We start from the raw sequence: 17,439 nt of genomic DNA, 5'->3' as shown, positions 1-17,439 counted from the left end.
GACCAGTATTCTCTGTTCTTAAAGGCGCAGGACCAGTATTCCCTGGTCTTAAAGGCCTATGGCCAGTATTTCCTGGTCTTAAAGGCGCATGACCAGTATTCCCTGGTCTTAAAGGCGCACGACCAGTATTCTCTGGTCTTAAAGGTGCACGACCAGTATTCTCTGGTCTTAAAGGTGCATGACCAGTATTCTCTGGTCTTAAAGGTGCATGACCAGTATTCTCTGGTCTTAAAGGTGCATGGCCAGTATTCTCTGGTCTTAAAGGTGCATGACCAGCATTCCCTGGTCTTAAAGGTGCATGACCAGCATTCCCTGGTCTTAAAGGCACATGACCAGTATTCTCTGGTCTTAAAGGCGCATGACCAGTATTCTCTGGTCTTTAAGGTGCATGACCAGTATTCTCTGGTCTTTAAGGCACATGACCAGTATTCCCCAGTCTTAAAGGCGCATGGCCAGTATTCCCCAGTCTTAAAGGTGCATGACCAGCATTCCCTGGTCTTAAAGGTGCATGACCAGTATTCCCTGGTCTTAAAGGCACATGACCAGTATTCTCTGGTCTTAAAGGCGCATGACCAGTATTCTCTGGTCTTTAAGGTGCATGACCAGTATTCTCTGGTCTTTAAGGTGCATGACCAGTATTCCCCGGTCTTAAAGGCGCATGGCCAGTATTCCCCGGTCTTAAAGGCGCATGACCAGTATTCCCTGGTCTTAAAGGCGCAGGACCAGTATTCTCTGTTCTTAAAGGCGCAGGACCAGTATTCCCTGGTCTTAAAGGCGTATGACCAGTATTTCCTGGTCTTAAAGGCACTTGATCAGTCCGAGGAGCCCTCCGCCGCTGACCCCAGCTTTATCCTCTAGTTCCCCTCAGTGGACTTCTTCACTGACCAATCCATGGTTCTCTGACCAAGAGATTGAATCCCTCTGTGTACCCTCTGTGTTTGGAGTGCTTGCAGGACCAATATACATGGCCCTTATCCTACATGGGAGCCGTCGGCTAGCAGGGGCCGCAAGTATTCTAGAAACGTGCAGGCGTCTAGAAACATACAGGCATCTAGAAAACGTAAGTTTTTCGTTCCCTGCTCCCTCACCAATGATTTGTAGACAACAAGGCTCTGAATATGGATTGGATATTGCCTGAGCTTGCCAGAGCTTCAGAGACTAAACTCCCTCGAGAGCATTTGCCATTCAATTCGGATAAGCGATTCACTGGACAGAAGCCTCTACGTGGGATGCCATGCCAGGCCTGTTTTTTAAGGGCGACAGGTCCTTTAAAGGGCACCGATCTCCCCACACCATCAACAGACGAGCACACGGAGTGTCGTCTCCATGTTTCCTCTTCTGCATCCAGGCCTAACGCCAGACAACCTGTCCTGTCCACCTGGAGACCTGAACTCTGTGGACATATAGAGGCACCCCTTTTTGGCATACGAGCTCCCCCCTCTGCATCACCACTATTTAGTGGATGATGCAAGAAGGCGGACAATTCCTCTCCACTTCCCTGTTAAGAGGTTGATGGATCGAGGGTTCCTAATTTTTATCTCTGCACCGTGAAAAGAGGAGATGGCAAGAGACTATGACCTGCTGGATGCAGCCGCACATTCTGCCATGGGGCAGATTAACCGGGTAGAATCTCCTGTGGTATACCTACCAGTATCCCTACCTGATGGGTCATCAATTAAAAATACCACGGACTGTCAGATAGCAAATCTGGTTCGTTCCATCTTGCGGCTTCGGGTCCAGCGCTCTATCCTCCCTAGCGGCCGCATGGATTGCTAGAGCAATGGTCTCCTGGCTGGAGACATTAACTACCTTGATTCACACCAGCAACAACTGGCCAATCAAATCCTTTGAGCGGGAGACTGACAAAGGATTGTATAAGGATTGTCCAGCACAGTCTAGATCTAAGGGATCTTGGTTCCAAACAGGGGAACGAAAAGTAAGATCGACCCTGGACCTCAAACTTCTAACAACCTTTGACATGGTCCTCCTTCTTTGGATGGAGTTCCTCCGCTCAGCCATTACTTCAACAGAAAAAGGTGCAGTTTCCGGCATCCATCGACATTCGGGTTGCTTGCCCTCTGCAAAAATTCCTTCGCCTTTCCATTCGTCAACAGCATTTTCAAGTCACAACCTTGTCCTTCGGCCTTGCTTCCGCACCCAGAGTGTTCGCTCGGGTCATGGCGGATGTCATGTTTCTCTTGCACTCTAGAGGCGTGCTCGTCCTGCCCTGTTTAGTCCGTCTAGCCGCCCTTCCAGGACTACGCTGAGTCGTCTATATCTCTTGCGATACCTTCTCTCCTGGGCTGGCAGCTACACTTAGACAAGTTCTCCTCATTTCCAGCCCAGCAGATATCCTTTTTGAGGATGATCCTGCACACTTCTAGAAGGATGGTAATTCTTCCTCGAGACAAGGTCATGGCCCTTCAACAGGGAGCTCGCGCAAGGAGAGTTCTGAGGACTTGATTACTCACCCCCTCATTTCATTCGATTTGCTAAGAGAGTTCTGAGGAAAAATGGTGACGACAATGGAAGCGGTTTCCTTCGCTCAGCTCGTTTTCAGCAAGTCAATCAGACTTTCAGACAATAGTCTCTGAGCTCCTTCTTCCCGGTTCAATGGTTATTAGTAACTACCAATGCCAGTCTTCTCCTCCCCATCATTGTTCTGGAGATCCGAACGGTAGTCTTACAGCAGGTCCACTGCCTTCTGGCGGGTCACCCTATCCGAATTCAATTGGATAATGCCACGGCGGTGCCTTACGTCAGTCATCTAGCAGGTACCCACGGTCAGGCGCCATGACCGAGGTACCTCACTTTCTCTGATGGGCCGAAGTCTATTATTCGGTGATCTCAGCAGTATATATCCCAGAAGTAGAACTCTGAACGGCAAACAAATTCAGCCGTCAGGGTTCCGCCTCAAGTCAGTGGGAATTTCACCCCGAAGTCTTCCATCAGATCTGTCCTTACTGGAGCTCTCCAGTTGTAGGTGGGATGACATCCAGACTAAAGGCCAATGTACTCGAGTTCGTGGTTCGGCTTCGAGATCCAAGAGCCATCGCTCTCCATGCTCTGGTTCTGCCGTGGTACCAGTTTCCATAACTCCCCTTCCACTGCTTCCGAAAGCCTTTCAGAAGCAGAAAGGGGCCCCATTGATCCTCAGAGATCCGCACTGACCATGTGCGTTTTTTGTTTGCGGAGCTAGTATCTTCTCGCCTTATCGCAGCACAACTGCAAGTAGGGACTTTCTCACAGGGAGTATTCACACGTAGTTCTTCCCTATCGCATACCGTTAGATCATTGGGAACTTATTATTCCTAGGAGCCTTACAGTAGGCTCCTTTTTCATCCGGGCAGACTTTACTATCAGGGAAAGTCGTCCCGTTCTCCTCTGCGATATTCTCACTCTGACGAGTCTTCGGAGCTAGCTTCTCTGCTCTTTCAGACTTTTTTCCCTTATTACCTTCGAGGCAAGGTTGTCCTCAGGCCATCTCCATCCCTTGTTACCAAGGTGGTACTGTATTACCACTATTATGAGGGCATAGTTCTTCCCTCATCTCTTTTGGCTCCAGTCCAAAAAATGGAATAAGATCCCCCATATTCTGGACGAAGTGAGTGCTCTGAGTAGGTACGTCTTGAGGACGGCGTCCTTCTGAAGGTTGGACATTTTATTTGGGCTTCCTGACGGTAGAGGAAGGCTTCCTGACATTTTCAGGAAGGGTTTAGCCGTTTCATCGACCATGATAACATGGTGAATTCTTTTCACCATCCAGGAGTCCTTCCGTGCTAGATGTCAGCCTATCTCCCTGTCTATCAAGGGTTCTAGGCACCAGGCGTCAACAAGGCACGCCTGCAAGCTTGCGGATTCGTCCAGTCCGCATGCATTCTTGAAGCACTATAATTCCCACACTTCCACAGATGTGAGTCTGGGCAGGCGGACTCTGCAGGCCGCGGTGGCGCACTTGTAAGTAGCGGTTACACAGGGCCTGATCTATTGTTGTCCCCACCCAGGGACTGCTTTGGGACGTCCCACGGTCTGTGTCCCCCAATGAGGCGAAGGAGAAATAGGGATTTTTGTGTACTCACCGTAAAATCCTTTTCTCCGAGCCATTCATTGGGGGACACAGCTCCCACCCTGTTATTAGCTTATGCTTGTTTTTTAGAATATGACATGCTATACGCTCATATATTGTTATTGATCTCCTACTGCTTTTGCACCGAACTGGTTAGCTGAGAGCCAGCAGGAGGGTGTATACTGCAGGGGAGGAGCTAACTTTTTTTGTATCACTTAGTGTCAGCCTCCTATTGGCAGCAGCATACACCCACGGTCTGTGTCCCCCAATGAATGGCTCGGAGAAAAGGATTTTACGGTGAGTACACAAAAATCCCTATTTTATTACAATGCCATCTAATATTGTCTATCTCATATTAATAGGCAGATATAAGAAAAACGCTGCAAATTAAGAATGCTTTACTAACTAGGACAATTAATAATTTCAAACTAGAACTGTTAATAATTTACTTTACCAATTAACAACATGCAAAGTAAGTAAACAAATAAGCAATCTAAATTAAATCAATTTCAGTTGTTAATTTTGAAATTACACTTTTTCAATTAAAAGGAAGCCTTATTAATTAATTTTGCTGTGATTGTTATTCTCAATCTTGCCATTGTGTGTGACCTGTGACGTGATAGAAGAACAAAGTGTTGGAAGTGATGATATGGCCCCACAGATCCCTAATGATCAATATCATAGAGTCTGTCTGGGGTTATGTGAAGAGACAGAAGGATTTGCACAAACGTACATCTACAGAAAATCTGTGGTTAGTTCTCCAAGTTGTTTGGAACAACCTCCCTGCTGAGTTCCTTCAAAAACTGAGTGTATCTAGAGTTGATGCTGTTTTGAAGGCAAAGGGTGGTCACACCAAATATTGATTTTATTTCGATTAATCTTTTCTTCATTCACTCTTCATTTTGATAATTGATAAAAATAAACTATTAGCTCTTGTATTTGTGAAAGCATTGTTACTTTGCAGCAGTTTTTTTTTCACGCCTGTGTAACAGTTTACACATTATTGTATATCCTTATGTCATTTTTTTGTCCCATTTATTTATTTAATCCTTATTGAAGTGGAAGGGGATTAGTAAAGTACATAAAAAAATAGATTTTGGTATCCCACTTAGCAATGTAGTTCACTTGCTTACGCCACTGCCTATCCAAATATAAAAAGCTTATTTTCATTTGATTTTGTTCATTCAAAATTGGTAAGTTACTATAACTGCACCAATGGATAACATGCCAAGATTTAATGAACCATGCCAGATCACAAACTCTCACATGCTCTACCATATCTACACTTATTTGTACTTATATGTATACAGTCATAACTAAAAGTGTTGGCACCCTTGAAATTGTTCCAGAAAATGAAGTATTTTTCAGATTATAAGATGCACCAGACCATAAGATGCACCTAGGTTTTAGAGGAGGATTTAGAAAAGAAAAATTTAAGCAAAAAATATGGTCAATTCTGTACTAATATCCCCTATCCTGGTATACTCAGCCCCCTCATCCTTATCCTGGTTTGCATGGCCCCCTCATCCCTATCCTGGTATGCTCAGCCCCGTCATCCCTTGACTAGTATGCATGGCCCCCTCATCCCCATTCTGGTATGCATGGCCTCCTCATCCCTTTCCTGGTATGCATGGCCCCCTCATCCCTATCCTGTAATGCATGCCTCCTCATCCCCATCCTGGAATGCATGGCCCCCTCATCCCTACCCTGGTATGCATGCCCCCTCATTGTTATCCTGGTATGCATAGCCCCCTCATCCCTGTCTTGGTATGCATGGCCTCCTCTTCCCTGTCCTAGTATACATGGCCTCCTCATCCCTATCCTGGTATACATAGCACCCTCATCCCTATTCTGGTATGCATGCCCCCCTCGTCCTTATCCTGGTATGCGTGGACCACCTCATCCCTATCCTGGTAGGCATGGTCCCCCTCATTCCTATCCTGGTATGCATTGCCCCATCCCTATTGCCTCCATCTCTTTCCTGGTATCTGGTATCAATGGCTCCATCCCTATCCTGGTATGCATGGCCCCCATCAGAAAAATATATATATATAAAAAAAATATCTCTAGACATGGACTTGTAACGTTGAGATTATTGATATTTTTGACCAGTTTTGGTTCTCAAGTCCACAGACCGTTCTCTTCTCCTCTTTCTAATCTCCATGCTTAGTGTGGCGCACACATAGACAATCAATGCAAAGATTGAGTTAATTTCTCCTCTTTTTATCTGGTCTCAGGTGTGATTTTCATATTGCACACACCTGTTACTTGCCACAGGTGAGTTTGAACGAGTATCACATGCTTGAAACAAAGTTGTTTATCCCAATTTTGAAAAGGTTCCAACAATTTTGTCCTTCTCATTTTTGGGGATTTGTGTGAAATGATGTCTCCAATTTATTATTATTATTATTATTATTTATTGTTATAGCGCCATTTATTCCATGGCGCTTTACATGTTTATATGTCCAATTTGCCTTTCCTTCTCTGTTTCTTTGTGTGTTGCTCCAATACACATAAAGGAAATAAACATATGTATAAAAAAACGTGAAATTTCAGTAATTTTCTGGGATAAATAGTTTATTTGCTGGAACATTTTCAAGGGTGCCAGCACTTTCGACCATAACTGTATGACAGGTGTGAACACACTTTTTGTCCTGCCTGTGCAGCCGCACAGTGGCCAAGAGGTAAGGGAGCAACTTCTACCTCCAAAACAACAAGTGGCTTTTGTCAGAGATACATTATTGGACTGCAAATGCCCAAATACTGTTCCTTTTTTTTTTTTTTCAAAATACATTTTTATTAAGAATAACATTGCATTTTACATATTAAATTCTTGTGTTCAGTACAAAGTTTTCCCAGTTTTAGAACCCCACCATTCCCAACTAATCCCTCCCCACCCCCATAAGGCAGCTCACCTCTTTTAGTAATACCTCTATCAATGATACTTAGAAGATTTTTTCCCACTTGGATGTTTAGTTTTCACCGAGTCAGGCCCTTGACTTTCCCATCACCTTTACCTGTCCTCATCACATTTCAAGCCACGAAAACCACAGTTTATCAAACATTTCTATTTTCCCTCGTTTCTTGTAAACCCCTTTTTCCAATGTCAGACCCTGCTTACATTTTGAAGGAATTCCCTTCTTCTTCCTTAATCCAGTTTCGTGCTATTACCTTTCGGGCCATATACAACAATCTGGCAATTGCTATCTTCAGGGTGTTATTAACTCCAATCTCATCTACATACCCCAGTAAGCACACCATCGGATCCCTTGGTACCGTGCATCTATACGCTCCTTCCACCCGACTCAAAACCACCAACCAAAAAGCAGCCAGTCTCGGACACGTCCACATCATATGAAATATTCCAGCATTTTTAGTCTTACACCTTGGGCACTCAGAATCAACACGCAGACCTGCTTTGTACAATACTTCCGGAGATTTGTAAACTCTGTGTATTAGATAGAGCTGTGACAGCCTATATGGTTCGCTTAGTGACAGCTGTGGAACCCACTTCAGCACCGACTCCCAGGTTTCGTTCTCCATTGGGCCCAGATCCCTCTCCCACTTAGCTCTCACCTTTATGGGAAATCCCAAAAGGTATGTATGCAGTAAATCTTTATATAGGGTGGAGATAACCCCCCTCATAGTCCCTTCACCACACATATTCCAATACTATATGTCCTTGGATTCTAATACATTCACCCCTGTTTTGAGCTCCAAATGCGTGCCTCATCTGCGCATATTGATATTCCCTGAGGGCCTGAGTCCAAACTCCACCTGCAATTGGGAAAAGGATTTCAGCTCTCGCTGTTCAATTATCTGATACACGTAATGAATTCCCTTGGCCTGCCACTCTGGTAATACCCCCAGTGCCACAAACTCCGGTAAATTATTATTATGCCATAACGGTGAGAATCTAGTCAGACCTGTAACCCCACAAGTTTGTTTCAATCTGCCCCACAGCTTACATATTAAAAATATAGTTGGATACAATTTCCCCAATGCCCCCAGGAAATCAAATGCTATACCGCACTGGACGACACCTCATGCGCCCAGCCCTTTAAATGTTGACTCTGGGCTGCAAGAAAATATACTTCAGGGTTGGGCAGAGCCAAGCCACCATCTTCCTTGGGTCACTGAAGCGTCTCCAGTCTGATACGTGGATATTGTCTCCCCCATACCAGACTCCTAAACAGGGAATTAATCTGCCGAAATTTCCCGTGCGGTATCCAAACTGGTGCATTATGAAGAGCATATAGTATTTTAGGCATTAAAATAATTTTAATGAGATTAACCCTGCCCACCACCGATAAATGTAACTTAATCCAAGCATCCACTTTTGCCTTAAGTACACCTAAAACCGGAGTCAGATTCCTATTTAGGAAGTCTGTGGTACAGAGATCCATATCCCCAAGTATTTAAATTGATTAACCACTTTAAGTCGCCCATCCTCCAGAGGCTCACTCCCATCCTCTCCCACGTCATCCACTTTAAACAGAATTGACTTACTCCAATTTATCGTCAGTCCCGACAAAGAGCCCAATCTTTCAATGAGCCCAATGGCACCCCCCAAGGAAGCTGCCGGGTCAGCCAGAAATAGTAGAATATCGTCCACATATAGTGCTATCTTCTCTTCAATTATCCCATACTTAAACCCAGACACCTCATCAGACTGTCGAATGGTTCCACATCCAGAGCAAACAAAAGGGGAGAGAGTGGATATTCCTGCCTTGTCCCTGTAGCTAGTTTTATAGACTGAGATAACTCCCCATTCACCCTGACTCTAGCCACCGGTCGCGAATACAGCAGCTGAATTCAGGACACAAACTGCGAGCCAAAACCCATGCACTTCAGCACCTGCCAGAGATATCCCCATTCCACACTATCGAACGATATATGGGCATCTAAGGATGCGATAACTCTCTGGCCACAGTTGTCAAACCTAAGCTGCAAATACATAAACAGCCTCCGCAGGTTGACCGCTGTAGATCTGTCAGGCATAAAGCCAGATTGATTTGGGTGCACCAGGTTAGTGATGACACTCGACAAGCGGGTCGCTAACACCTTGGCCAGAAGCTTGACATCCATAGTGAGCAAAGAAATTGCCCGATATGACTCAGGTTTCCCCAAATCTTTATCCTCCTTTGGAATTACCACTGTTATGGCTTCTCTCATGGAAGCTGGCAAATACCCTCTACACTTAGCCTCGTCTAGAACCACCTTTAATCTGGGAACTAGCACCTCCCCCATATTTTTATAAATTTCAGCGGGTAACCCATCCACTCCAGGCGCCTTCCCATTAGCCCGACCCAGTTCCTCTTCCGTAATAGGAGCTTTCAAGGCTTCTCTATCTGCCTCACTCAATCTCAGCAGTCCCGACTCTCCAGGAAAGCCACTGTGTCTCCCGCCGACGCATCCACCTGAGAGGAATATAGTCCTGCGTAAAAGTCCACAAAGACCTTCAAAATCTCAGAGGTTTCGGAGACTCTATTACCACTCCCAGAAACCAGCGAATGGACAAACGAAGTACTCCTCTGGGCAGAAGCCACCAGCGACAGCATGTGACCAACAGTCTCTCCCTCCTGATAATAAGTCAGCCTCTGAAATTCCTGCTTCCTTTCAGCCTTTCCCAACAAAATTGTCTCCATATGATTCTGCGCTGTTTTTAATCTGTTCCCAGCCTCAGGAGTTCCCATTATTACCATCTCGTCTTCAGCTGCCCTCAGCTCATCAACCGCTACCTTCTCTGCCTCCCTCGTCTTCCGTTTACACCTACTAATATCTCTAAACAGCAGCCCTGTAAAGTACGCCTTCATGGCTTCCCATACATTAAGAGCATCTGCACTCCCATCGTTCCGCACGAAGAACTCCGCCACCTCCTTTTTTATATTATCTAAGTCTATACTGTGCAGCCAGTTAGGGTGGATCTTCCACTCTCTCCTGCTCTCGGCCTGTGTCCCCAGCAATCGAAACTCTACCTCAATTGGACTATGGTCTGAGAGGGCCCTCGGTAAGTACCGCATGTCTCCCACCATCGTGTCCAACAGACAATTACCTAAAGCCATATCAATTCTGGACAAATGGTGAATAACATGAATACCCCCTCTCCCCAACATGTCTAACTCTCCATAGGTCAATCATACCTATTTCACGGACATAGGTACCAAACGTAGTAGTGTGCCCACCGTCCTATTCTGCATGTTTTTATTTTTGGCCCAAAAGTCATCACATATATTGTTAAGATAACCAATAATTAGAAATGGTGTCGGGCCCCATCGTTCCACTCGCTCCAACACTTCTCTAATTTTCTTACTTGAGTAAGGAGGCGGAATATACATTGCCGCTATACACATCAACACTCCATTTATTTTACATTGTACCACCACGTACTGACCATCCACATCCACATGCATCTTCACCTCTTCATACTGCACTCCCATGGGTACCAGCACTGACACACCCCTTGAATACGTAGAGAAGGTAGAGTGGTATGCCCTCTGTATCCATCGCCTATTTAGTACATCCACCCTATCCCGCACCAAGTGCGTCTCCAGTAGGCATATCATTGAAGCCTTCTGATCTCGAGCATACTGCAGACTCACCGCCCGCCGAGACTTATCCGCAAGGCCTCTTACATTCCAGCTCAGTATCTTAATGCGGCCCCCATCATGTGACTCATCATCCTTCATTGTATCTTTACTCCCAAGTATAAGCTGTCTAACCTCCCCGACCCCCCCTTACCAAAACCCAACTTCCCCCCTAACCCTCCCAATGCTACACATTCTGCCTCTTATCAAGAGTGGGGCTCCACCGCCCATTGCGAACACTCTCCCTTGCTTTACCCTCTCCACTCGCCTCCCGCTACCATAAAAAAAAACAAAAAAACAAATTTCCTTGCAGTTCTTTAAACAAAACAAAACATTTCAACGTGTATGAACCTCTAAAGAAAGAACAGTTCAAACTTGCAGTACACCGCATAACCCTCCTCCCCCATAAATATTAACCATTACTGCACCCTCTGGCCATTCACTCAATATTGCCCAGCTTAGCCCTCAACAGTTGCCCATCCCTTTAGCAATTATACTATCAATCACAGATCAATTCTCCAGCGACATCGAAATATCTCCCATCCGGATCTCCCCGGTAGTTCAGTCTCCTTTTCCCTTGAGTTGTTTAGCATTGGTGTCTATCCACTGGGTAGCGTCCTCCGGTGTCAGAAAAAAAGTGGGTTTTATCAAAAGCCACCACTCTTAACTTTGCAGGAAACAGCATAGAGTATTGCACTCCCAGTTCCCTCAGTCGTCTCTTGACACCGGTGAACTTCATCCGTAGTCTGGATAAATAGCAATCCTTTGACCTCCAGCCGTCAGATCCTCCATTTCTCTAGCCTTCCGAAGGATAATGTCCCTGTCTCTGTAGTTCACTATTTTGGCAAGCACGGTATGGGGATTCGCTCCTGGAGTAGGAGGCTTCGGCGGGACCCTATGAGCTCTCTCAATTGCAAACACTTTTGTCAGCACTGTGCCACCAATGTTCTCTATCAGCCAGCTTCCAATAAACTCAGTGGGGTTTCTCCCCTCAGTTTTTTTAGGGATGCCCACTATATGTATATTATTCCTTCTGGACCTATTTTCCAGATCCTCATTTTTGGCGGCCAGCTCTGATATTGCTTGAGCAAACTTTTTCTCCGCTTTTTGCAGCTTTACTATATGATCTTCTGCAGTGCTCACCCTCTCCTCCACCATCCCCATGCATCTGTCCATCTTTTGCAGTGCTGCGTTCATCTGTGCTGTTTCCCCTTTAACCTCCTGCATCTGGAGGGTCAGGGTATTCAGGGACTGTTGGCATGAGGAGACCAGTACAAAAACATCCCTGAGGGTCAGCTCAGCTCCCGGTGTCATATCTTCAGGTCCCCCTATTCCCCCCACCATGCTGCTTTCCTCCCTCCCCTTCTGTACCTCTTGCTCACCTGCTGGGATCACCTCCTCTTCAATATCAGCTCCAGCTCCGGTTACCTTCTCTGCCTCCTCCGCTGCTCTCCCACTCTGGCAAACTGCTGAAGCTTTGCCGCCACCTCCATGCACTTCTGCCAAGCGGCATTAGCTTTGTCGGCTTCTTCTCTGGCCTCGGCGCCATCTTGGCTGGCACCTGCATCGCCGGCTCCCACGTCTCTCTGCCGGCTCCTAGTCATTTCCTCCGGTGTCGGGGCCACCCCCAGCACCGCTATGCTCCCCAGACCTTCAGCCAGCCGGTAAGCAGCAAAAAAGTCCTGTCAGCAGCGTCTGCTCAAGATTTTTCACAGGACGGCAGCGGGAGCGCTCTGCTGTGCATCCGCTCACATGGCCAGTTAGGACCCGCCCCCGCCCAAATACTGCTCTTGCACAGTGGCCACCTTCTGTTTGTGTCCGCCACTGATAAATGATATGTATATGATAAGAGACTAAACGTTGTTACAGATGGCTGGATAAAGATGGTAGCTATTGTATAGGGTTTATTTTTACTTCCAATATAATGGGTACTACCAGGAACCGAGTAATGCACACACTTAGAGCTGTAAATTCTCAGTGTCTGGCTTGTAAGCTATATTTTGCATAATAAAGTCCTTCCTGGAAAACCTTTTATAATGGCATGAATGTTTATGTAGTAATGGGAGTGAGAAACATATGCAGAGTTATTTTCTCATATATTGTGTATAGTCAACTGCCAGGGTAATGGGAAGATGTGAGTATTTATGGTTGCAGATTTTTTTTCTCATCCTCCTACAAACATTCTTTTGGTGGAAAATAATGAAGGCATCTCGCATTCAAAGTCCGTCTTACTGTCTTCCATTATCTAGTTCTACATCCCACTCCTATGCCACTGGGAGAATTAATTGTAGCCTGCACATTACCATCTACTGTGTCTGTTCAATGTCCGCCTTCATAAAACGTTTAATCTCTTTAATCTTTTTTTTTTTACTAATCTATTTTCATTCCTTTTATAAAGCCTCATGAGTTGATGCTTACACGTTTGCATGACATATAGTCTATACTATATGTAAAAGTTTCTTAGATAATTGGCCATTAGGCAGCAAGCCTCTTACATAGGGTGGATTATAGCATCACAATGCAATAATGAGTTAGTGACTGTTTTTTTTGCCACTTGCCATCAATCCACTTGACTCATCTGACCATAACATTGGCGTTTCAATCACCTAAAGTAGCAGTAAACAACATACGTAGTACTTTTCCATTTACATATCATCAATTCATAGAACCTCTGGTCTGTACTTGACCAAACTTCCAAGAAGGATTTCATTGATTATAACTACTAATTATGCAACTACACTAATTAGAACTACTATGTACATATTACTCTTCCAATCTCGAATTTGAAAACTTAGATGTCACTTGTGTGCCCGTTGCAGTGCCAGTGCTTTGGGCATAATAGTGGTCAATGACTGAAACACAATATTGGAAAGCACAAATCCCAAGAACCTCACAGATATAGCTTGTGCATCTCTCATCCTTGCGTAACCTCCTGAGAGAGGCTCCCTCCGCTTCTGTATGATCATTGAAGGCTCACATATTCAATTAATGCCAGCCTACAGTTATGGCCAACAGTTTTGAGACTGGCACAAATTTTGGTGTTCATAAAGCTCCGTTGCTTTAGCATTTTTAGATCTTTTAGTCAGATGTTTCTATGGTTATTGGAGTACATTTATAAGCATTTCTTAAGATTTTACTTTTTTTTTTTATTGACAAATACATCAAGTTTATGTAGTGTTCACCGATATTTTTCAAGACTTTTTCAATTCGCCCTGACAGCTGGATATCACCTTCTCAGCAAGTATTGACTGGTGGCAACCCATTTTTGCTTAATTAGTGTTTTTGTTATCCATCCACTTTTTTTTTAATGATTGACCACAGGTTCTCAATAGGATGTGATCACAGAGTTTTCTGGTCATGGGCCCAACATTTCAATACATTAGTGTCAAACAAATATGAAGGTATATCTGAAGTAGTGATCTCCAGTACCATTCAACATAGGTCCCATGACCAAACCGCCTCCTGCCACGATGTTGCTCCACGGAGGATCTCACATAACCTTGTGCACTTTGGCACGAAATACCAATTGGATTTAGATGAACTAACAAAAAATAAAGTCTCAGCTAATTTTGGAGAGAATATTATTTGCATACCTTTGTGTAAAAGAGACTGTAATTTGTTCTGTTCTTCTATTGTAGGATCTCTAGACAGTCTCACATATGTATGAGCATCATTCAGCTGTCACATGGCTTAACCCACATAATATTCCTTGTTTTTTCACTGAAGAGTATCACTAGGTCAGGTTTAGGCAATTAGAAATAATAACAATGATTTAAAAAAATTGAACTGTGAGTGGCATTCTATTTCTCTTGGGTGACCGACTTTCTGAGCAATAAGTTACATGCCAGTTTTATGACATCCAGAAATAAACATTCTTTTCTACAAATATAGGACTGCATTCTTGTATCTCGGAGTTTGAGAAGTGTTTTTTTCTCAGTGGGATGTGTGCTCATTATCACACTAGCAGTTTATGTTAACCTTTTGTGTAGGTATCCGGCTTAAATGCAAAGAACAGGCTTTCCAGTAATGTGCTGAGTTGGCTTTTCTTTATGGAGAGCCTCAAAACGCTACAAATAAAATCAGATCTAAATTCCACAATTGAGTTTCTGTACTAAAAAAAAATGCAACATGACCTCAGCAAAAAAAAAAGCTTCACATTGCAGCAATCTGCCTTTTTTATCAGGGTGAAGAATTGGTACATTTTGAGGGGAAGTGTTGTGCAGAATGTGTGCTAAGCACCAGCTACTGTCTCCATAAAGAAGATGGCAAAGAGGTAAGATGGAAATGACATTGTCACTTAAATCTACAAATAAGAATGTACGGTATATTTTTTTGCATGAATCCATCCTATCAATTTTATAATAAACAGTGACCCTTCTCTAAAATGACAGGTGGACATTACCCTCTAACAACCCAGACTGTATGATGTAGGGGCACGGATTCTCTGGTCATGTAACACCCTGCTTCTCCCTAACCTGCGAGTACCCAGCTGGTGCAAAACTACACCAACTTTAGGCAGGTGGCTGTCTGGGCAGTTACTGGTCAGTAGCTGGATAGTCACTGGTTTTGGGACCACTTCTCCACTCCTTGCATTTATTTTCACATTTTGTTGCAATCACATTTCTTTCTGCCAATTACTGGACTTGTGTTGATTATCACAATCTTTGTAGGCAATTTGTAAACTGATTAGATTTACCAGAGCTCTTCATAGCATGGATAGGACTTAATGAATTATATTTCAGACATCCATGTGAAAAGTAAAAAGTAAGACAAAATATAAAAAGAAAAAAAAAAAAGGCACCGAGTTAGAGACATAATAATTAATTATATGCGAGCGTGCTCGTATGACGTGTTATCTGAGCATGCTCGGGCGTTATCCCAGTATCTTGGGCCTGCTCGAATAATATGTTCGAGTCCCTGTGGCTGCATGTTTTGACGCTATTAGACAGCTGCAACACATGTGGGGATTCCATAAGAAACAGGCAATCCCTGCATATGTTGCGGGCACTCGAACATAATATTCGAACACGCCGAAATTCTCATATACTCAGATAACACCCAAGCATGCTCAGATAACACGTCATCGGAGCACCTTCACGCATCACTCATAATAATAAAACTGTATATCTTTAATCTAGCCCGAAAAAATTAAGAAAAAAAAAATCTTGCAACTAGGAAACCGAACATATCTTTCCAAATTATGATAATCTGGGCAGATAAACAGAATTTTATCACAACATCTACATTAACATTAGGCTGACTTAATATTGCACTATGTAGGTTAAATGGGTTGACTATCTAATGGACATTTAACAGCATTTGATCTAGCAGTAATTTGGGTTGTTATTAGTGATGAGCGAGTGTACTCGTTGCTCGGGTTTTCCCAAGCACGCTCGGGTGACCTCCGGGTATTTATGACTGCTCGGACACTTAGTTTTCATCGTGGCAGCTGAATGATTTACAGCTACTAGCCAGGCTGAGTACATGTGGGGGTTCCCTAGCAACCAGGCAACCCCCACATGTACTGACAAAGGCAGAGAATAGTGGTGAGCGAATGTGCTCGGATAAGGGATTGCCTGTTTCTTGAGCAATCCTTGCATGTGTTGCAGCTCTTGAGACATGCCGGGACTCGAACATATTTTTTGATAATGCCAACACTCGGTTAGCACCCGAGCATGGTCGGATAACATCTTATCCGAGCAGGTTCGCTCATCACTAGTAGAGAACAGTCTAGTAGGCAGTCCATCCATGGAGCAGCTCATCATCAGTGCCATCTGATTACCCACCTTCACCTCTCTCCATGTGACCTAAATAGTATGATCAGCTTGGGTTGCTAAGTGAGGGACAAAATGACATCCGGCATAGTTTGACACATTTAATCACATTCTCTTGACCTAAAAAAAACCCCAAAAAACACCAGTACACAGGCAGAGATGCTTACCTGTCCAAGGCCTCCAACAATTGCACTAACCAAGGTGCAGCGGACCCAAGTAAAGATGGCAGATACACAGGTGCAATAATACCGATAATGCAGCCACCCTACGATCAGGAGTTGGCCACTTGGGGCACCTGTGCAAACAAATAGTCTGTATGTGGCATGTTCACACAGGAATGCAAAATATATGGCTCAAAGCCTATTAATGACGCCATATAGCGGGCTAACCATAATGCATCCTGTGTGAACAGAGGCCATAGTATACAGAGCCATCTAGGGCCCAGCCGCACCCTGGAAAAATATACAGTGCACCAAAAACATAACAATGTATGCAAGGTATTGGTCGATATTATGGCCACAATATTTAAGCTGCCAACCCACGTCAAGGGTACTTACATATTGGCAGTCCTATTCTAAAAAAACACCATAAGAGGAAAAACCTCCACTATTCTAGACAAAAAAAAAACACCAGTACACAGGCAGAGATGCTTACCTGTCCAAGGCCTCCAACAATTGCACTAACCAAGGTGCAGCGGACCCAAGTAAAGATGGCAGATACACAGGTGCAATAATACCGATAAGGCAGCCACCCTACGATCAGGAATTGGCCATTCTCTTGACCGCCTCAAAAAGTGGCTAATGAAGATGGTGTAGGAATGTAAAGGGAATCTGTCACCAGGTTTTTGCTATTTAATCAGACATAATGTACGTGCTGAGACCCTGATTCCAGCAATGTGTCAGGCTGTGTGCTTTAGTTTTAATACCACCAATGTTTTATCAGCAGGAGATTATCACTACAGGACTAGGTCTCACATGACCAGCAGTCAGGCTAATCTGTAGAAGCCTGCCCC

General features: G+C 44.3%; 1 protein-coding gene across 1 annotated transcript in view; it reads left to right on the top strand.

Annotated features, from left to right (window-relative positions):
* FRAS1 (Fraser extracellular matrix complex subunit 1) overlaps positions 1-17,439 on the top strand; it is an 845,787-nt gene that overhangs the window by 396,558 nt on the left and 431,790 nt on the right. Inside the window, exon 10 of the mRNA XM_069743201.1 lies at positions 14,837-14,926. Within this exon, the coding sequence (XP_069599302.1) occupies positions 14,837-14,926 (90 nt within the window). The remainder of the gene's footprint in view (positions 1-14,836; positions 14,927-17,439) is intronic.

This window comes from Ranitomeya imitator, chromosome 1 (assembly GCF_032444005.1).
Source record: "Ranitomeya imitator isolate aRanImi1 chromosome 1, aRanImi1.pri, whole genome shotgun sequence".
Classification (NCBI taxonomy): Eukaryota; Metazoa; Chordata; class Amphibia; order Anura; family Dendrobatidae; genus Ranitomeya; species Ranitomeya imitator.
The sequence above is the reverse complement of the archived record's forward strand: the minus strand, read 5'-3'. Positions and strand labels throughout refer to the sequence as shown.